This window comes from Sus scrofa, chromosome 6, assembly GCF_054392235.1.
Source record: "Sus scrofa isolate SSC_HxYL_T2T_F1_AM1 chromosome 6, Sscrofa_HxYL_maternal_Yorkshire_Landrace_v2.0, whole genome shotgun sequence".
NCBI classification, from domain to species: Eukaryota; Metazoa; Chordata; class Mammalia; order Artiodactyla; family Suidae; genus Sus; species Sus scrofa.
The window spans coordinates 156551416-156574471 of NC_139388.1; the positions used below are offsets into that span (position 1 = coordinate 156551416).

Sequence of the window (23056 nt, forward strand, 5' to 3'; positions counted from 1 at the left end):
CATTTTTATATGCTACCCAAAATAATTTTAATCTCTATTTTTTTTGCTTTTTTTGGGGGGAGGGGTGTTGCACCTGAGGCATCTTAAAGTTCTCAGGCTAAGGGTCCCATTGGAGCTACAGCTGCTGGCCCACAGCCACAGCCACAGCTATGAGGGATCCAAGTCACATCTGTGACCTACACCACAGCTCACAGCAATGTCAGATCCTTAACTCACTGAGTAAGGCCAGGGATTGAACCCAGATCCTCACGGATTCTGGTCAGATTTGTTTCCGCTGTGTCACAGTGGGAACTCCTTTCATCTCTGATTTTTATCTCAATGTCACATCATTTGAAATTTTCTGTTTGGCTTTCATGTAGGGAGGAAAATGAGATAATTATTTGTTTCCTTCAAAGCAAGAAGAATAGGTTACAGTTCAGGCCAGGAGGCAGAGAGCATCAGGTTCCAACCCCAGTTTTGCCACCTGCGAATTCTGCACCTGATGTTATATCACTTATGCTTTCTGAGTCCGGGTCCTCATCTTTAAAATGGGGATAATAAATAATAGTTACAAACAAAATAGAACAAAATGAGGCAATATATGTAAGAAGGCTAGCATAGTTCATGACACTGAGCAGGTGCTCAGTCAGTTGTGTTTATCATTATAGAGGGGAAAACATCCTCCCCCACTCTAACAGGAAATAGTACAGAAAGCTTTCACCCAGAGTCAAAAGCCTGAGTCTTATTCTGACTCCACCTCTGACTTTTGATTTCCTGACTTTAGCATTCTAGAATCTCAATGACCTCATCTACAGAATCAGAACAGTAATATCAGTTACACCTACCTCAATATGCTGGGGAGATCAACAAATCATGTGTCTGAAGAGTATCATAAACTGCTCCCAACATTTAAGACACAATCACAAGTACCACCATGGGTCCATGGATGGTCAAATGCCAGAATCAGAAAAGCAAAGGGCACAGTGGTCAGAGGTGAGTCCGGGCTATGGTTTTGTATTCATAAGGTGGGAAAGTAGGAGGCCCCTATAAAGCTGAGGTCTGGTCAGGCTGTGCATCGAATAAAGTGCATGAAAACAAAGACCATGGTCTACACAGAGACTGAAGGACCAGGCAAGCAGCATGGTGAGCCCTGAACTTGGAATGGGGTCATTACTTAGATGACCTTGGGGATATCAATGTATTTCTTTGAAGTTTGCTTGAATTCCTCATGGATAAAATGAATGATATAATTTCTTCCTCAAAAGGTCAATGTGAAGATCTACTGAACAAGTTTGTGTAAATTATCTGACAATGTCTCATGCATACCCTTAATGAACATTTATTGAATCTGACTCTGAGCCATTCTGAAGTCAGGCAGAAGACTGAAGATATTTCCTTTTTAAAACTCAGAACACACACTCACACACATAGATGGAGATACAAGTACATCTAAAACTGTTGAAATAAGCCCTGTCGATTGTACCAATGTCAATTTCCTGGTTTGAATGTGGTATTATAGTTATGGGAGATGTAATCATTAGGGAAAAATAATTGAAAGCTATACGTGGGATCTCTATATTTTGTCTGTTTGCTACTTTCTATGAATCTATAATTGTTTTAAAATTTAAAAAGCTTAAAAAAGAGTCAGAAGAAACAGTGGAACATAAATGAGAGAGAGAAGAAAGAAATCAGCAAGGCACAGCAGAACAGAAGGCAAAGACTGGAAATGTGGAGAAAGTGGGGGCAGAGGCAGGAACGGAAAGGAACTCAGGGACGTAGAGAACAAACTTGTGGTTGCCAAGGGGGAGGGGGAGAGGGAGGGAGAAGAATGGAATGGGAATTGGGGGTTAGTAAAGGCGAACTATTACATTTAGAATAGATAAGCAATGAGGTCCTGCTGTACAGCACAGGGAAATATATCCAATCACTTCTTTTAGTTTCTTTTCCTTTCTATTTTCTTTTCTTTTTTCTTTTTTTTTTTTTTTTTGTCTTTCTAGGGCTGCACCCTCAGCATATGGAAGTTCCCAGACTAGGGGTCAAATTGGAGCCACAGCCACAGCAACGTCAGATCTGAGCCACATCTGTGACCTATACCATAGTTCACCAGATCAAACCCACGTCCTCATGGATACCAGTTGGATTCATTATCACTGAGCCACACAGAACTCCCCCAATCACTTGTGACAGAACATAATAGAAGACAATATGAGAAAAAGAATATATGTATACATATATGTATATATATGTATATATATCTGGATCATCTTGCTGCACAGCAGAAATTGACAGAACATTGTAAATCAACTACAATTTTTTTTTTAAAGAAAAAGAAAAAGGCTGGATAAAGCCTGTAGGGAAACAAAGAGCTTTGAAGTACTGATCCTAAAGTCTCAAATCTGAGGTCATTTTCTCTTATATCCTCCATGCTTCTTGCATGGTTACTATTCTGTTAAGAAAGCTATCTCAGCACCCAGTCAGAATGATAGTTGCAGATAGAAATAGGAACAAAGGACCAGAATGAGAGTCTGCTTCATAGAATGAAAGAGGAGACAGAGGAAAGAAAGGTGGCCACCAGAAAACATCCCGAAAGTGGATTATTCCTCTTGCTGTGTGTGGTTTTACAAGTACACAGAGCTTGCTCTGCAGCAAATTTTGAGCGGTGCATTTGGCTTCCAGGCAGATTGGTGATCATTCTCTTGATTATGCAATCCACAGAAAGGTTAATTATGCTAGTGACTATGGCTGGGAAACAATTCTTAGAAAATGCTTTAATAACAACAGGTTGGCAGTGTATGAAAACCATCTGCTTCCCACAAATGTTAAGGTAAACTTTCAAACTTGTGGGGTTAGCAATTACAGATTGTATAGTAGTTTAGTGGAGGGAAAATACATGCTGTGTTGATGTAGACTTTCTGGATCTTCTTGACACCCAGACAAAGAGGAGCACCCTGTTATTAGAGGGATGGTCTTTGGGCATATCAAAACTTAGAGTAAGTCATCATTGTTTGCATGTATTAAAGCAAACAGAACAAGAACATCACACAAGGGAATAAAGTATTTATACTGAACGTCTCCTAAGTAAATTAAGCCTCTCCGGTTTGCTCTTGCCTTGACCTACTAATGGGAACAGGATCATGGGTGGAAGATTTGTTTCTTATAAAAATATTCAGTTTATTCTACAAAGGAATATAAAATGCTGCTCCTCTGACCTTGTGGCAGGAGTTGCTCTCAAGGGCTGCAATTGTGGTTGTTCCAGCTGCTTTGTCATGAAGAGGTCTGGTCTCCAGCTCTTCTGATGGCAGGGCTTCACGGCTCCCCACCACCACTCTGGAGGAGAGAAATGGAAGTGGCTAATGTGTTCCCAACCTAGGAAATGTTGTCAGGGCTACTAATCCATCACTCTAAGGGTACTTCTCAAAGAGACAGATTCTTGTGAAAATCATTCAGCTGAAGCTGAGAGGGAATATTTTAAGCAGAGTGGAGTTCAAAATTATGAATGGCAGCAGAGAGTGGACACAAATCATATTTGCTAATGGAAGTGAAAAATCTAATTGGTCCCTTGTGGTTTCAGCTTGAATAGCAACACCTTATAATGCTTAGGCCCTAGGTGGCTTATGTCCATTACTTATTGAGGAATGGCCACATAAATATATGAATTAAAGTTTAAGGCAATCTTTGATTTAGAGGTGATTAACGCTCTCTACAGAGCATTCTCATCCTGACTGAACATTTGTGATGTTTCTGCTAAGATATGGAAAGGCAGGGTGAAGAAAATGGTATTATCCACCACAATTTGTATATATGAACATCTTATAGGGCAGGTTATGAAAAAAGAAGACTTCTATCTTTGTCGGTAGACTCAGGGCAATAAAAAGAGCTCAAAATCTGGAATCAGATATTTATTTTAACAGAGACTCTGCCACTAAGTAATTGACCTTGTGCTGGGTATTTAAATTCAGTGAATCACAGAATTTTCATAATTAAAACTGGATAGATAATAATATACTTTCTCATAGGATTGCTATATGAGAGATAGCTATCTCTCCATGTGACAGATACCTATTATTTCCTTCTTTCTTGTTAATCAGGTCCCAGTTTTGTTGAGGTACTCACACTTCCCCTGGCTGTGGGCTCAGAGAAAGGACCCTTCCCAGGCCTAAAGGGTTACTCTTGACTAATCTAAGCCAAACATGGTCATTTCACTGGGGCATAGGTATGTGACAAAATTCTTGCCGAAGAGACATGAAGGGAAGACTTTAGGGGAAGGAGGCCCCTAGGAAATGGATTATTCATTCTTACACAAAGAACTATAAAGACAACTTCATTTTTCTGCCTCAGCATAAGGTCGGCTGCCTATGAGACCTGAAACTGCAGCAGTCATATCAAACATTAAAACAAAGACAAGAGAATTTTAAAGAACTCAAGCTATATCCAGTATGCATTTACCAATAAGTACCCAAAAAGCCATCCTATCTCTGGACTTCTTGTTATGTAAGATGATAAATTTATCCTGTTTAAGCTAATTTTTTGTCTTACTTGCAGCACAAAGGGAATCATACTTATTACAATATAAGTACCAACTAAATAATGTCTGTGGAGGGCTACCCTTCAGATATGGGATGAATCAGATGCAAATGGCACCTTATCAAAGTTGTAACTCAGCTTCAAGTCATCTCAATCTCAGACTGTATTCATGTGATCTGTCCTCTATTTACCACATTGACCATATGGCGAACTCACTCTGGAGGAAAATGACATCACCAAGAGCTTCCACAAATTCCCATAAATAATGTCTGGCTTTCAATCACACATACAGCACATATCAACAAGCATGACTAAAAGGAAAAACAGTAGAAAAAGCATGGAAGGTAAGCTGGTTGGGACCCATCAGATATACACTTTAAAACGACTGTGAGTAAAACTTTTTTAAAAAATAGATGACAAGATAAAGAATGTAATCATAGAATTTAAACATTAAAAAAAACAATAAAAACTCTGGAACTAAAAAATACAATAATATAAATTAAGAATTCGATATGAACATAATAATGAACTAGGGTTAAGTCAATAGCAACCATTCAAGCTAACATAAGGAGATCAAGAAAAGACAGAAATTTAGGAAGTATCATAAGAGACATAAGAGAGAGGATAAAAAGGTCTATAATGTATATAGCTGTAACTATATAAAGGAGGAAGAGAAAAAGTCAAAGGCAATACTTGAAAGCGAACAGCTGAAAATTATCAAAAACTGACAAAAGGCAGTGAGCCACAGATTAAGGCAGGATATATAAAAAGGAAATAATACCTAGGCATACCATAATTAGACAACTGAAAATCAAAACCAAAATCATTTTAAAAGCAGCCAGAGGAAAAAACTCATTTACCTTCAAAGAAGAAATAGTAAGACTTAATACCTGACTTTTCCATAGAAACTTCAGAAGCTATAAAACTATAAAAATGCTTTTTAAAGTACTTAAGGAAATAACCATTACCTCCCCAAACTCAAACCAATGAAAAATGGTATATACCAACATAAAAAAGTATTTGTGTCCTACAAAAACAAAACAAAACAAAAAAAAACACCTAAACAATGATGTTCATCACAGTTTTATTAGTGATAGCCCCAAATGAAAAACAAGCTAAGGGCCCAGCAACAATAGAATGGATACATAAATTTCGACATAGTCGATAGGATACTACATAGCAATTAAAATAACTTTTACACATAAGATGGATGATTCCACAGATTTAACATTGAGTGAAAGAAGCTAGAAACGAAAGTACATTTTGTATGATACCATTTATATGCAGTTCAAGAATAGCCAAAACTAACTTATTGGAAAATACAGATTTGCAATTACTTCTATAGGAAGGTTGTTGTCTGTGGGAGAGGATGGGGAAAATTTCTGGAGGGCCCTGTATTTCAAAACCTTGATTTGGATAGCACACATAAAAATTCATCAAGCTGAACATTGAAGTTTTGTGCTTTTGGATGTAGATAAATTATTCCTCAATACAAATGACATCACTTATACAAGGAAGAAAAGAGCAAAGGGTAAATAAAACTATTTCCATACAAGCAAACAAAAAACCCTGAGAAAATGTGCTGTCAACCGAATCACACTAAAAGTAGTTAGTTCTTCTATAATAGGAAAATAACCCTAAACAATAAAATGAAAATGTAGGAGAGAATTAAGGGAAACTGAGATAGGTACATTAAGTATATAAGCCTAAATGAAAATTGTCTATACAAACGATGGTAATAATGTCTTGTGAACTCTAAAATGCATGTGTTACTTTGCTTGATATTAACAACAAAACTCCAGGAAGCGAATAAATGGAGTATAAATGTTCTAAATCATAGCAACATCTGGGAAGTGGTAAAAGATCTAATTTATATTAGACTGTAATTAGTTAAAGGTGCTTGTAATATCTAGGATACTCACTAAAAGTATGGTAAAAGAACCAACAGGTTCATATCCAACAGGTTAATAGAGGAGAAATAATGAAGACAGACATGAGAGAAAACAGAACATACAATATACCAGAATATACACTAAGTATAAATGAACTAAATATTTCAATTAAGAAAATTATCAGACTAAATAAAACAAAATACAACAATATGCTCCTTGTGTTTAAATATAAAGATATAAATGAACTATAAGTAAAAGGATAACTTAGGGTAGATTTCCATAGAAGGAGACCCTAACGCAAGAATTTGAATGCAAATAATTTAGTGTTATATGATGCCCAGCATCGTATGTAAGGGAGTGAGAAAATAAGACAGGGAAAGGAAGGATACTGGATGCATTAATGAACAGTTTAATTCTTGGGGCAACTATAACTGAGTTTTGTTATGGACTGCTGCAAGTTGGTATAAAACATATATCACAATTGTCTCAACTGAGGCATGAGAAAACTGAAGTATTTATTCCTAAACTCCCAGACTTTATCTTTAGAAGGTGCTGCCTGGAAAACTACTTTGTGCCTGCCTTAGGAGTCAGTTAGATAAAAATGTCAGGCAGAGAACCTAGGGCACCTTCAAAGGATACAGCTGGATGCTTTGGCACTTCTTGGAAGAGTGATGCTGAGGAGATATGAGCAGAGCAACAGACCTTCATTCACTAATGAAAAAATATATACAATGCAAACACTAATTAAAAAAACAAAACTAGGGTAGCCATACTAATATCAGACAATATGGGCAAGACACAGTTTTAGAAATAAAATAAATATTTTATAGGATAAAAGGGTGATTAAGCATTTATTGATTAGTATGAACTCAATTGGATAGCTTCACAGTATACAAAATATAAACTATATTAGAAAAAGGGAAAATAAATTTATAATCATCATCAGAAATATTAGCATGCTTCTCTCAGTAGCCAACTTATACACTGACAGAAATATCAGTAAGAAAAAAGATCTAAACAGCACAAACGACATTCTGGAACTAATTGACAGCTGCAGAACACTGTAGCAGAAAGCAACAGTAACAGAACACATATTATTTTCAAGTGTATATAGAACATTTATCAAAATTGACCATATGCTAGACTATAAAGCAAATCTCAACAATTAGTCATATACAGTATGCCCTCCAAACAAAATGGTTTATAGATAGAAAACTCACAAAAATGTCAATAGAAAATCCCTAAAACTAAAGATTATGCAAGATATCTCTAAATGAACTTTGCATTAAAGAATAAATCACAATGAAATTTAGAAAATACTTTGTACAAACGTCAAAACTTGCAGGCTGCTGCTGAAGTAAAGGCCTGAAGAAAAATGTTTAGCTTTAACTGCATACATTAGAAAAGAAATTTTAAAAGGCCCAAACCCAAATGTTTTAAGTAATTAACTAAAAAAGTAGGAGGGAAATAAAAAAGGCAATAAAAAATAAAATGGAGGAAATAAACAAAGCAAAAGTGACTATTAGAATAACAAAAGGAATAAATACCTAACAAGATTGGTCAAGGACTGAGAGAAAGAGAGAGGGAAGGGAAAAGGAGGGGTAGGAAGTGGAGAGTGATATTTGATAACTGGGCATAAAAAAGAACATATCACAACACATCCTGAAAATACATTTTTGAAAAGAAGAAAGGATAAGGAGAGGATATTATAAAGAAGTTTATGTCAAGAAATTTTAAAAGTTAAGTGAAACTGCCAAATTTCTAAAAGAAGAAAACTTGCCTAAACTGACATAAGAATAAATAGAAAACTTACATGATCTATAGCCATTAAATCTCCAAATAAAAAACTCCACTAAATGTAGGAGTCTCTAGGCTCAGACAGCCTCAACTAGTTAATTCATCCATATTTTTAAGGAGGAAATATCATTAGTCTTGCACAAATTTTTCCAGATAATAGAAAAGAGCTAACTTTATGAGATCGGCATAATTTTGATTCAACCTGGCAAGGATAAAAAGAGGAAAATATCAGAAAAACCTCTCTCAAGAACATGTAAAGATCATAAATAAAATATCAAGTCCAATCTGGCACTATAAAAATGATAGTGTCCAAAGCCAACTAGAGTTTACTCCAGAAATAAAAATCCCCAGTTGGTTTAGCACTCAAAGTTCAATCCATGTAATTCAGAACATTAACAGAATAAAGAAGAAGGGAGTTCCCCTTGGCTCAGCGGGTTAACAACCTGACTAGTATCCATGAGAATTCGGGTTCAATCCCTGGCCTCGCTCAGCAGGGTAAGGGTCTGGTATTGCTGTGAGCTGAGGTGTAGGTTACAGACTCAGCTGAGATCCTGCATTGCTGTGGCTGTGGTGTAGGCCAGCAGCTCCAGCTCCTATTCAACACTTAGCCTGGGAAATTCCATAAGCCACAGGTACAGCCTTAAAAAGAAAAAAAAAATGAAATAAAGAATAAAACAATGTGGAGTTCCCATCACAGCTCAGCAGTTAGCAAATCCATCTAGTGAACCCATCCAGCATCCATTAGGGTGCAGATTCAATCCCTGGCCTCACTCAGTGGATTAAAGATCCAGCGTTCCCATGAGCTGTGGTGTAGGTCGCAGATGTGGCTCAGATCTCATGTTGCTGTGGCTCTGGCATAGGCCAGCAGCTACAGCTCCGATTGGACACCTAGCTTGGGAACCTCCATATGCACTGGATGTGGCCCTAAAAAGACAAAAGGTCCAAAATAAATAAATAAATAAATAAAACAATGTAATAATATGAACACATGTAAGCATTTGATACAATTCAATACCCTTCAGTCCAAACATTCCTAGCAAACTTGGAATAAACTTTTTTTTTTTTTAATGTCCATACCTGGGGCACATGAAAGTTCCCTGGGCCAGGGATTGAATCCAAGCTAGAGCTCCTTTAACCCACTATGCCGGGCCAGGGATTGAACTCAAGCTTCCACAAGTGGTTGCCTTGGGATTCTCTATGCCACAACAGGAACTCTCCAGAGTGAACTTTCTTAATTGGATACATAGTATCCTTTAAAACCTTATATCAGGGAGTTTTCTTGTGGTCCAGTGGGTTAAGGATCTGGTGTTGTCACTGCAAAGCCTTGGGTATCATCACTGCTGTGGTGCGGGTTTGATCCCTGGCTCAGGAAATTCTGCATGCGGTAGGCACAGCCAAAAAAGAAAAAAAAGAAAAAAAGAAATTATATCAAACATCTTACTTAATAGTGAAATATTGAAAGCTTTCTCCATGAAATTGAGAATGTGATAAGAATGCTTGATATTACCATTTCTATTCAACATTGTACTGAGGACTGGGCTGGCACAATGAGGGGAATAAAAAAAATAAAAGCATAAAGACTGGTATGGAAGAAATTAAAAGGTCCTTATTCATGGATGATATAAGTGTATGAAATAGACAATCTGAGAGAATATATAATTTGAATTAATAAGTGAAAAAAGGCAATAGTCTGCATCTGTTAGCCTCAAGCTCCCAATCCATCCCACTCCCTCCCCCTCCCCCTTGGCAACCACAAGTCTATTCTCCAAGTCCATGATTTTCTTTTATGTGGATAGGTTCATTTGTGCCATATATTAAATTGCAGATATAACTGATATCATATGGTACTTGGCTTTCTCTTTCTGACTTACTTCACTCAGTATGAGAGTCTCTAGTTCCATCCATGTTGCTGCAAATGGCATTATTTTGTTCAGATTATGTTGTGTAGCACTGGGAACTATGTCTAGTCACTTGTGATGGAGAATGATAACGTGAGAAAAAATAATGTATACATGTATGTGTAATTGTGTCACCATGCTGTATGGTAGAGAAAAAACAATGTATTGGAGAAATTAAAAAAAAAAAAAAAAAAAAAAAAAAAACCTATGCTTATACCAATGGGAAAAAAAAAGTAAAAAAGCAAGGTTGATATTTTTAAACTTTTAAAATAATAACAAATAGAAAATATTTTTAAATAATATCATTTACAGTAGCATCAAAGGCATGAAATACTTTGAAAAAATCTTAACAAAAGATGCACAAGACTTCTGCACTCACAACTATGAGACATTAGTGAGAGAAATTAAAAAAAATATATGCTTACTTATTGGAAAACTCATACTATTAGTTCAATGTTGTGCCATTTGACATTTGTAGCAGGGCTAGTTATTACTATAAAAAATGACCAGCCAATTCTAAATTTTATGTGGAAATCCAAATGCTAAGAAAGCTAAGATGATTTCAAAAAACGCAATACTGTGAGATTTACCTACCAAACATCAAGACTTGTAAAAGTGTACTGTATTAAGACATTGTAGTACTGGAGCATGGACAAATATATCAATAGAAGATGAGCATATTCAAAAATAAACCTATACATGTATGGTCACTTGATTTAGACAGACAATTTCCTGCAGTGCAGTCAGGAAATAATGGACTTTGCAATAAATGGTACTCGGTCAATTGGAAATTATTATAGAAAAAGTGAACCTTGATCCCTTCCTAGCAGCAAACAAAAATTAATTCCCAATGAAATGTAGGTATAAATATAAAAAGTGGAACATTAAAACTTCCAGAAAAAAAAAAAACAAAATATCTTTATGGACTGAGAATAAGCAAAAGTTTATTAAATGGGATGTAAAAATCAACATTAAAAATTATAAAATAGATTATAAGAAATTAAGAAATTGTATATTCCCAAAGATAACATTTAGAGAGTGAATAATTCAACCACATACTAGGAGAATATATTTGCCGTATGCACTCAGCAAAGAATCTACATCCAGAATTTTTTTAAAAAATATCCGTAAATCAAGAAGAAAAAGACAGAAAACCTGAATTGGCTTATCACAAAAGAAGATATTCAAATAGCCAATAAGCATATGCAAAGGTGTTCAACTTCATTATGCATTAGAGAAATGTGAATTGAAATAAAACTAATACCACTACACATCCAACAAAAAGGGTATAAATAAAAATTCTGACAGTGTCAATTGTTGGTGAGTATGTGGCTCTACCAGAACTCATTCTCTACTGGTAAGGGAATAAATTGTTTGAACTACTGTGGGAAACCTTTAAGCAGTACCTAATCCAGCTAAAGATTTACACACTACAACCCAAAAATCTGGCTCTCAGGTATACAACCAGCAGAAATATGTTTCTGTTTTACCTGTATATCAAAAGGCGAACACAAAAAATCATAACAAATCAAATGTCCATTAATAGCAGAATGAATTTTAAAAATATTGTACAGCAGCAAGAAAGAACTATTGCTACATGCAACAACATGGATGAATCTGACACACTAATTGAGAGAATCATACAGCAAAGTACATAATTCCATTTTTTTAGAATGCAAAAATAGGCAAAACTAATCTAAAATGTTGGAAGTCAGATCATCAGTTAGCTTTGTTTAGGAAGAGGCACAAGGGATATTAGCAGGGTATAGGAAATGATCTCTCTTTATATCTCAGTGCTAATTACATAAATGCATGTGCTTTGTAAAACTTAATTGATCACTTATAATTCATGCATTTTTCTGAAGATACAGTATAGGTAAATAAAAAGTATTGAAATAAAATAAAACACGTGTACTAATGTACTTTGTAAATGAGAAATATGTAAAAGCAAAGTGGATGTCCCTCAGTAGTTTATAAAGTTTTTATGAATCAGTTGTAGGAACATGCTAAGAGATCAAGAGGCATTTGGTAAAGACAGAGAAGAAAAAAGAAATATACAACAGACTGAAAGATTGGTGTGAGGAAAGGAGAGAGGCTGGGAGAAGGATGTTCCATTTCTATCCTGCTAGCTCTCAGATTCATTGATGTAAATTATGTAAGAATCCATGCAACTGCAGCAGTTGGTTAACTGCTAAGTACTAAGCTCTGGGCTTTTATTCAATCATGCCAAGCAGGTAGGTGTTTTACATCCATTTTATGGGTGAGTATAATGAGGCTTGGAGAGGTTAGGAACCTGTGCAGTCACAAAATCAGTAAAGACAGAAGCAAGGATGTGAATCCCTGTCGATGTGACTTCTAGACTTTATTCTCAATGGCCACCCTCTCCTGCTAATAAAATAGTCAATAGTTAGCTATTTAGATATATGTTTTCAAAGCCTAAGTAAATAGCAAGTTCTAAAGTTTCCCCACATCCCAAACTATTTTCCTAATATTTATCTTCCTTTATCTTTGATGAACAGAGAAGATATTATACAGGAAAGGAAAAGTGATGACACAGCAACAAATTGATGCCCTAAAAAGCTTTATGGAGTTGGGTCCTTGGAAGTGTTTGCAGTTTGCACATGCAGGAGAAAGCAATGGAGTTTTAAAACACAATGTCTCATGTACACTGACTTCATCAATCACCAGAGAAAACAGCCCTTTTTCTGAAAGCAAATATGTTCCTTCCATAGTTCAGAAAGTCCTCCTTATTCACATCCTGACCTTGGCCTCAGGCTGATCTGGCACCTGCAGTGTCAAGACCACACTGGAAATTCCCAGAGTGACATCATCATTACCCTGTGCATTTCTTTCATCCAGCCAGCACTTTTCTTTGCCTCATTTTAACACTTTGGCATTCAGAGTCCTTCTCTTTTGGAAATCTCATTAAAACCTGTTTGTTGTTGACCTACTGGGTGAATAAATGGTCTTATGGCAATTAATCCTCATCATACATCTTTAGAGAAGCTTATTGGACTCCTATTTTACATTGGAAGAGAGTGAAGGTCAGAGATGTTAAGGGGTGTGTTCAAGGTCACACAAATATGAAGGGACAGAGCCAGGACCTATCAGATGCTAGAGACTGGGCTTTCCTTTCCACATATACCTATAAAATGCCCATACATAAGTGTAGACTCACATGAATAGCAAAACATCTTTAAAAAGAGAGAGGAATGTGAAAAACAAAAAAGCATAAACACAAAAATCTTAGTGATCTGGGGCTATGTGAAGGGCCAATCGTGTGTATTTCAGTGGCCTCTAAAACATTTGTAATTGAATTACAATTACTCAGCTTCATTTTACAATTAATCGCATCTGCTTATACATGCACTCGTTTAGTCAGGCCTTTAGTTAACAGTAGAAGCCAGGCACTGGGCTAAGAAATGGGATGATGATGATGATGACAGCATGCTATCTTCAGGGACCTTACCATCTAATTGGGAAGTTAAACAATTACATCAGCAACATGATATATTGTCAGTCATGACGGGGAAATTGTGACCCAGATCATCAAGTAGGAAGTACAATCATGATTAGAGTTCTGTTGTCAAAAGGGCATGAAAATGTGAAATATATTTAAAACAAGATATTATTATTTTTATTTATTTATTTTTCCACTGTACAAGATATTATTAAAATAAGGTGGGGCATTTATATGTACATGACTTAATAACTAGAAGCTGTGGAGTTCCTGTTGTGGCGTAGCAGGTTATGAACCCAACTAGTATCCATGAGGATGCAGGTTCGATCCCTGGCCTCACTCAGTGTGTTAAGGATCCAGTGTTGCTGTGAGCCGTGGTGTAGGCTGCATATGTGGCTCAGATACCACATTGCTGTGGCTGCAGCATAGGCTGGCAGTTGCAGCTCCCATTCCACCCCTAGCCTGGGAACTTCCATATGCCACAGGTGCGGCCCTGAAAAAAGCAAAAAAAAAAAAAAAAAAAGACAAATAAATAATAATTTAAAAAAAACTAGAAAAGGTATTTGTTAACTTTTTTGTGATAATCAGACTAAATAAGAGATTGTTCTAATATGATGGATGACTTTGTTTTACAGTAAAATCAAAGATTATTAGCATTTCTGGTTCTACCTTCTGTTCCTAGCAGGATAATATGAAAAGAGCAAGGTATTTTAGGCACAAATACTGAGTGTAAAGATGAAATACATCATTAGCTTTTCTGGTTCTTTTTAAATTTCTATTAGAAAAAGTCATCCATAAGAATACTAGACACAGGGCTATTCTGAAGAATCAAGAAAGGAGTTCCTTTCATGGCTTAGTGGTTAATGAACATGACTAGGATCCATGAGGATGCAGGTTCAATCCCTGGCCTCGTTCGGTGGGTTAAGGATCCAGCTTTGCCGTGAGCTGTGGTGTAAGTCACAGATGCAGCTCAGTCCCATGTTGCTATGGCTGTGGCATAGGTCGGCAGCTGCAGCTCTGATTCAACCCCTAGCCTGGGAACTTCCTTACTGTGGTACAGCCCTAAAAAGAAAAAAAAAAAAAAAAAAAGAAAGAAAAAAAAAGAAAGGAAAAACAAGGAAGACATGTATATAAACACAATTTGTTACCTATTACTCAGAAAATTTTTGGTTGCAAATGCCAAAAATCTAATTCTTTAAAATTGTATGTGTTAAAAATATCTGTCCACACAAAAACCTGCACACAGATGTTTACAGGAGCTTTATTTATAACTGCCAAAACATGGAAGCAACTAAGAGGTCCTTCAGTAGATGAATGGATTAGTAAACTGTGATATATCCAGATAATGGACTATTATTCAGCTTTAAAAAGAGGGAGTTCCCATTGTGGCTCAGAAGGAGCAAACCTAACTAGGATCCATGAGGTCACAGGTTTGATCCCTGGAATCAATCAGTGGGTTAAGGATCCAGCATTGCCATGAGCTGTGGTGTAGGTCACAGACATGGCTCGGATCCTGCACTGTTATGGCTGGGGGGTAGGCCAGCAGCTGCAGCTCTGATTCAACCTCTAGCTTGGGAATTTCCATATGCTGCAGATGTGGCCCTAAAAAGCAAAAAAAAATAAATAAATAAAAAATAAAAAGAAATGAGCTATCAAACTATGAAAAGATATGGAGGAAATTAAAATGCATATTACTAAATAAAAGAAGCCAATATGAAAAGGCTGCATAACGTATGATTCCAACTATATGACATCTGAAAATCTATGGAGACAGTGAGTGAACTAGTCTTGCCAGGGATGGGGGTAGGGGGTGGGATAAATAGACAAGAACACATAAGATTTTTAGGACAGTGAAAGTATTCTGTATGACATTGTAATGGTGGAAACTTGTCGTTGTATGTTTGTCCAAACCCACAGAATGTACAACACCAAGACTGAACTGTAATGTGACCTATGAACTTTGGGCAATTATGACCCATCAGCATAGGTTCATCAATTGTCACAAATGTACCATTCTGGTTGGGGGGAGGTAATGGGGGAGGCTAAGCATGTTGGAGGGGGGGCAGGAGGATATGGGAAATCTCTGTACCTTCCTCTCAACCTTGTGAACCTAAAATTGCTCTAAAAAATACTGTCTTAAAAAAAATGTAATTTACCATCTCCAATGACTGGAAAGGGTGGGGTGGGTCCCACCTCAAGCTCTGTTGGGCCTGGGGGCAATCAGAATGCTTTCCGTCCCTTGCCTTTTTTACTCTTTTGGCTTCATTCTTTTCTATTGGAAACAGTCTTCTTGAGTCTTCTGACCTCATCCTGGCTGGCAATCCTACAGGAGAGACAGTCTCTCTCTTTTTACTTTTATGTATATAAATCTTAAGGATCCTGGTGGGCCAGGCTTTCAGCCTGTACCCATCCTCTGAATCAGTTCATGGGACTAGAGGGAGGGGATTAATTGACCAGCTAGGTACGGGCACACTCTCACCCTGCAGTGACATGGAAGGGCACATGGGATTGCAGTTCTATCGGAATACCATGACTAGGTTCTGGGGGAGGGGTGAGTCTCCAAAGAAGAGGAGATAGAGAAAACACGTTAGGGTGTCAGATCTACACAGCCTACCATACACAGTGACTAAGTGAAGATCCTCAGATTTCTACAAACACTTCACAACACTTTAGCTATATGATCTGGGCCTACATATTTCATGGCTCTGTGCTTCATTTTTCTCATCTATAAAACAAGCCATTTCCTTTCTAAGAATTAAGTGAAATAACAAGCCCTAGCTGCTTTGAACCTTGCGCGTAGAATTGCTCTGCAGGAGTCCCCATTGTGGTGCAGTGGAAACGAATCAGACAAGGAACCATGAGGTTGCAGGTTCAATCCCTGGTCTCGCTCAGTGGATTAAGGATCTGGTATGGCCATGGGCTGTGGTGTAGGTCGCAGATGCGCCTCAAATCCAGCAGTGCTGTGACTGTGGTGTAGGCCGGCAGCTACAGCTCCGAAAGGACCCCTAGCCTGGGAACCTCCATATGCCGCGAATGCGGCCCTACAAACAGTTTTTTTTTTAAAAAAAAAGAAGCAAAAAAAAAATTGCTCTGTAGAAGGTAGCCATTACTAATAAGATTAATCCCCATCTCAAAGACATGGGAACAGAGGCTCAGAGAGGTTCTAACTTGCCCTTGGACACATCCATTGAACACCCCCTCAGAGAGATCACAACAACAAATACAAGAGCCTGGAGTCTTGCAGACATTCTTTGCACTCTGGGAATTATACCAATGATTTATCAGTGATGACATCTGCCCCTGAGGGAGATAAGGCTCACTTTTAGCAGTGCTTATGGACAATCGTATAATAATCGTAAGGCCTTGTGCTGCATGGTGCTTTTATTTTTCAAAGTGTTTCCCATCAATTACATCATTTTACCCTTAAATATCCCTATGAGTCAGGGAAGGCATTATCACCATTAGTTGTTGTTATTATTATTGATTTTTTTAAATGCTCTGCTTGTTATAGAGCAAATACAGTCATTCCCATTTTTGAACAGTTTCTAATATATTTTTTCATGAATTCTGGTGCTTAGCTTTTTCTGACTTGAATAACTGTCTCCACATTGAAAATGGCTAATTTCCTTGACAAATACACCACAAGATGGCTTAGGACGAGACTCACTAAGGAGTAGGGGAGCTGGAAAATGGATTTTTATGTACAAACAAATGAATGACAAAATCTCTATTTCCCAGTCCCGAACTTCTGCAGAAGCTGGAGTCAGGAGGACCAAGGAATCTGTGAAATAGCTAACACTACAAGTTAGCAGCTGTTCACATGTGGCCCAGACAGTTGCCAAATGAATGCGTGTCTCAATGTAAACAGAATCAGTGGAAAGTCTGGGTCTCATGAAATCTTGAAATCTGCTGGATAACTCCAGCTGCATGAAAATGAGTTCTTATCTTCTTTTCTCATTATTCAGTGTAGAAAGTCTGATGCAAACAGGAGAGTTTTCATCTAGGTAAAGGTCGGGAGTCCCAGATGCTACCAGTCCGCTCTGCCACTGACCAGCTGTCTGGCATTAGAGCAGGACACCTGCTCTCTGAGCCCTATTCACTCCTGGAGAGTGGATATATTGTGAACTTTTAAGAGAGGTAAGTCTGGGTGTGAGTGCAGCTTCCCTACATTCTGAGTGCATGGTGAGCTATATAATTATCTGAGCTCTGATTTCATCTCTCAAATTGCTTATATTTGAAGATTAAATAGCATCAATACAGACAAAGACTTAATACAGTGCCTGCCACATACCAGGGATCAATAATTATTAGTTTTTCTTTCCCTAGAACAAAACAAAGAAGTAAGCCTATATATATTTGATAGGTAAATAGATATATACATAGGCACATAGTTGCTATGAATATATGTATACATAATTACTGGGATAAAATTAAAATTTTGTTATTTCAAATGATTATGAATACATTTAATATGCAGTATACATGGATCATTTTATATTATTTCAAAGTCTCGAATAAATATTCCAGCTTCAGAAAAAGTATCATTGTATAAAATCCAGGGTTAGGATCACCCCAGTCTCTCACATAGTAATTATTTAAGGACCTCCTATGTGCCAAACCCTTCCTTGCATATAACAACTAGCGAAACAGATGTGGTCTCCACCTTGCATCTAGTGAAAGTTCAGGAAATGATGACAAAAAAACGGTTCCTCTGGAGAGCGTATCTAGGGAGGATATCTGGGGAACAAATCAAAGGGCCCCCAAATTCATCCTCAGCAGAATTTAGCCAGGTGGAAACAGAAGCTGAGGATACTAGATAGAGCAAGGGACATGTATGCATTAGATCTGAGGAGGAAGCCAAGAGATGCTCCCAAAGGTAGAATTGATGGCAAATGATTGGCCAGAAACAAGATCCTCATCTAAAACTATAAAACAGGCAGTCACCTTAGGATGAAGGTCTATGTTTTCGATCCATCGGCCTCTGGGTTTTGGGCCTAGCACACTCCCGCTGCACCACTCTGCTGGCGGACAGTTCTACCTTTTCAAGAAATTTCACCCTTTTCTCTAAAACCATCTGTATACATCAGCAAAAACAGAAACTTCGCTTATCAACTTGCTTTGATATCCAAAAATGCTTGAACTGGTCCCAAAAGGTAATCAGTTTCACAGCCCATCCAATGCCTTGTGGGAAATCTAGTTTCACAGTCTGGTTAAATCACATAATAGTCACATGTCTTTGGGCAAGTCCCTTAACACCGAGGCTTCAGTTTCCCCGTTAGCGAATGTTCACAGTCATAAACCAATTCACTCTTCTTTTCAACCACCCACATGAGACCAACACTTTAATGAAAAATGGTATTTTGATGTCACCCCTTACCCTATGATTTTATGCATTTATCATAAAGCCTGATTTTATCATCAGCTAGTTACTACTTATTTAAAAAAAAATGAAAACATCCCTGCATAATAAGACTCTTATGGAAATGCTGAGGGAATTGGAATTCACTTATAAAAATCAAGTAGCGAAACGATTTAGCTGTTGCTTCACTCCAGCCTCAGCTGTGCTTTGCATGAAAAAAATGAGTTCATCTTGGAATGCATCAGATTCTGCTTGGGTGGGTAGTGCTTCTAATCGAGGAATATATATTTTCCCTCAATCACAGGAAAACAAATTGTCAGTGGCATGTTGCTTTGATATTTCAACCATTTGCTGGATTTCCAGTTTCCTAAATGTCTTAAACAGAAACATGAAGTATGAATAGGCCAAACCAGGGAACCCAGTATTTATGAGCCTTTTCAAACCTTGTAAAGATTTGATCAGCAAATATGCCAATTGATACACCATAATGTTTTACAACTGCAGTTGTCTTGGTCTATAAAACTTATTATAATTCTAATGGGATTTCTGCTTTTTTTGCAGACATTTCTATTTTACTGCCACCTAGTGGTGTATATAAGAACTGGCAGTTTTGTTGCTGGAGTTTTAGGAGGCAGATTTTTTTCAAGTTTAAGATACAAATAACCCTGATAGGTATTTTCCTCTCCTTGCTCACTCATCTCACCTTCCCCATCCAAATAACCCCTCCCCTTACACACATAAACACAATATTCCAGGCAAAGTCTATATGGCTCTAGTACGAATTATGGCCTACCAGGTAGAAAAAGTCCCAAATCTATTTTTATCAAAGAGCCCTCATCGTCCTGATTTTTTTTTCTTTTTTCTTTCTTTTTTTTTTTTTTTTTTGTCTTTTTGCCTTTTCTTGAGCCGCTCCCGAGGCATATGGAGATTCCCAGGCTAGGGGTCTAATTGGATCTACAACTGCTGGCCTATGCCACAGCCACAGCAACGTGGGATCCGAGCCGCGTCTGTGACCTACACCACAGCTCACAGCAAGGCCGGATCCTTAATCCACTGAGCAAGGCCAAGGATCAAGCCCGCAACCCCATGGTTCCTAGTCAGATTCATTAACCACTGCGCCACAGTGGGAACTCCATCATCTTCCTGATCTTTAATATCTACCAAACCACAGTGAAAGCTGATATTTTCACACCCTTTTGACTCCTCTTTCCAAAAATCTCTACAAGTTGGAAGGCAATACAGAGACCTTCTAGACGTCTGACAACAGAAGTTAAGAAGGCAGCAGTGTTGAGGAGCCGGTATTGGTTTCTTAGGATATGGGCTGGATTTGGCAGAATCATGGCCCAGGATAAGCACACTGAGATGTCAACTGGAACTTCTTTTCTAGGAGATTCCTGGGGCACCAAGCAAAACACACAAGAGAAAATCCCATTCACAATGTACTGAGCACACAGAGAAAAAGAAAGGTCCGAACCTGCAGAAGTTCTACGGCTTCCCACACAAATATCATTCTAAGCCTACATAGCACCATTGAGTCCCACTAGATAGACAAATTTCAACTTGGCAGAGCAGCGTCCCCACAATAAGTATTTGAAGTGGGGGTGGTGTATATTTTGGTTGCCGCCATGATTAGAGTGTGCTTCTGGAAACTAGTGCTTGATGTCCTGTTACTGTTCTGGCCTCTTGGCCTTCTTAATCAATGGAAATTGATAAGAGGCCAGGCAGGAAAATCCAGGCAAGCCTTTATTGGAGCCCCCACAGCAGCAGGGGGGAGTGACAACAAACAGTAGGTTCCCTTGTCTGTTTACTCACTGGGGGGAAGGGGACAAGCTGGTTCCTTAGATGGAGCTGGGTAGGGGTGGGTTCAGGGGTCTGGCCAGAGGGGTAGCTTAGGTGCTCTGCCCACCCCTTTTGTGGTGTTGCATGAAGGGGGCATGCTTAGTACGCTGCTTTTTTTCTCAGCTCTTCAGAAGTGGCTGTTGAATTTTCGTTTTCATTTTCATATTTATTTTTGCTTCTTAGGGCTGCACATGGAGGTTCCCAAGCTAGGGGTCGAATTGGAGCTACAGCTGCCAGCCTATGCCACAGCAACTGTAACACGAGATCCGAGCTGCATCTGCAACCTACACCACAGCTCATGGCAATATCATATTCTTAAGCCACTGAGTGAGGCCAGGGATCTAACCCACATCTTCACAGATCCTAGTCTGGTTTGTTAACCACTGAGCCACTAAGGGAACTCCAGGCTGTTGGATTTCTAGACTTTTTTGTATCTTCTTGCCCATAATTTTCCCTGACTGTGCATGTACATAGTTATTTTTAGTCCCCTACCGTTTCTTTGTGTTTTGTTGTTTGAGGAGATGTTTGTCCAGATGCAAGTATTTCAGCCACTGCAGTAAAGGGTCCCATGTCCCAGGTCCCAGCCTATCTCACTTCCATGTTCTAGACAATCCTGCACAATGAAGAAAGGTCCATCCAGAATGCCAACACATCATTCACTTGAGGATGGGGACAATTCTTCATTCCTTCATTTATTCTTCGCTAAAGAATTTCTGAGTTCCTTCTTGTCAGACCTTGGGTTAGAATCTATAGATCTGATGTTAAAGACAGGAGGAGTTAGCCTGCAATAGGATGGACATTATAGTGTTTGAGATTTAGGCATCCCACCCATGTACCCAAGTCTCATAAATGTCAAAGGATCCCAGTGGGTATTCCATTCGTTCTCACCAACACTGTACTTTTGTTGGTTTTCTTTTTCTTTTTTTGTGGATATGGTAACTAGCCAGGAAGCCACTTGAGGATAGGGCAGCCCTGTCAGAGTCATGGATGAGGGTGCCCACTAGAAGGATGTTGATTACTTCCCAAGGATGTTGTGGTCCAGTGCACACATGGTACCGCCCTCTCAAGAGACTCTAGCAGAGCGGCATTCTGATTTTCATGGTATTCATACCAAAGTGGAGGGAAATACCCATCCTTTCTCTTTTGTGTTACACCCTGTCACCTGCTTACCAAACACATACTGCTTCCGTCTCTGTGCCTCCACACCATCTCCTTTAACATCTGTGTTTAGTTATGTTCAGACTTGGGTACATGGGTGGGATGCCTAAATCTCAAACACTCTAATGTCCATCCTATTTCAGGGTAACTCCTAAATACCCACATGAAACCTCTTTATTATTTTCCTCCAGCAACTCCTGTCCACCTCTGGAAAATTCCCTCATGCAAACCTATTACCTGAGGCCTTCTCACCAGTTCACTTCATCAGATATATTAAATTCCACGTTAGACTCAAGCTCCCATTGCATAAGAGCCAAATTGATGTCCTTACCTATGCTTATAAAAAAGGTAGAGAGATGGATAGGGCATAGATGATAGGATGTGACAGAATATCACATGTAAAAATGTTTGAAACATACTCAGCTCTTAATTAAATTCAGCTGTTATCCTTACTACATTTTTTTGACAATTCTGTTATCAATGCCATTTTAAAGATGAGAAACTGAGGCTCAAATTCACAGAGCAATTAGTTCATAAAGTTAGGATTCTAGCTGATTGTTTTCTGACTCCAAAGCCCAGGCTCTTTTGACAAAGCCATACTATGTTCACTCCATTCTACATAAAAGGAACCTATTTTAAGACTGTGTAATCTGTTAATATCACAAACAAGTGACTGTGTGTATACACATTATATTGGTTGCTTCCTTCCTCAAGTGTGGCTTTCTCTCTCCTCGCATTCTGATGAAGAGGCATCCTTTGGAAGCTGTGGTCTATAGTGGTTAGACTGCAGCTTGCAGCTGAAGCCAAATGAGGTGTCAGCTGTGTGTCGGCAGAGCTTATGTCACATGCAATATACACCAATTTATGCTGCTGTAGAGATAATAACAGGCAAATTACGGAAATAAATGGATATCTTTCTTTCATTATGTGCTGTGGGTGGATAAACCGTAAACAACATTTCCTTCATTTGAAAGTGGTAAATGCAACAGATGGGGAAATTTCTGTTAATAGTATATTAGAACTCTTACATATCTCTACTTTGTTTGTAAATACAATCTTGTTCTGAATCACAGTGATTTTCTGCAAGTGTGGGTGTGGTAGTCATCACTCGGTCTCCTCAGTGTCCAGGCACACAAACACCACACTACGC

General features: G+C 38.2%; 1 protein-coding gene across 4 annotated transcripts in view; it reads left to right on the forward strand.

Annotated features, from left to right (window-relative positions):
- Positions 1-792: 792 nt before the first annotated feature.
- Positions 793-23056, forward strand: part of C6H1orf87 (chromosome 6 C1orf87 homolog) — a 118491-nt gene continuing 96227 nt past the window's right edge. For 2 of the 4 annotated variants that reach the window (XM_084964892.1, XM_084964885.1), the window contains exon 1: positions 793-972. Coding sequence is in view for 3 of the 4 variants with exons in the window: in XM_084964885.1 (XP_084821011.1) it covers positions 831-972 (142 nt within the window). In the remaining variant the exon portion in view is untranslated. The remainder of the gene's footprint in view (positions 973-23056) is intronic. The other 2 variants (XM_084964895.1, XM_084964894.1) reach the window with 2 other exon arrangements.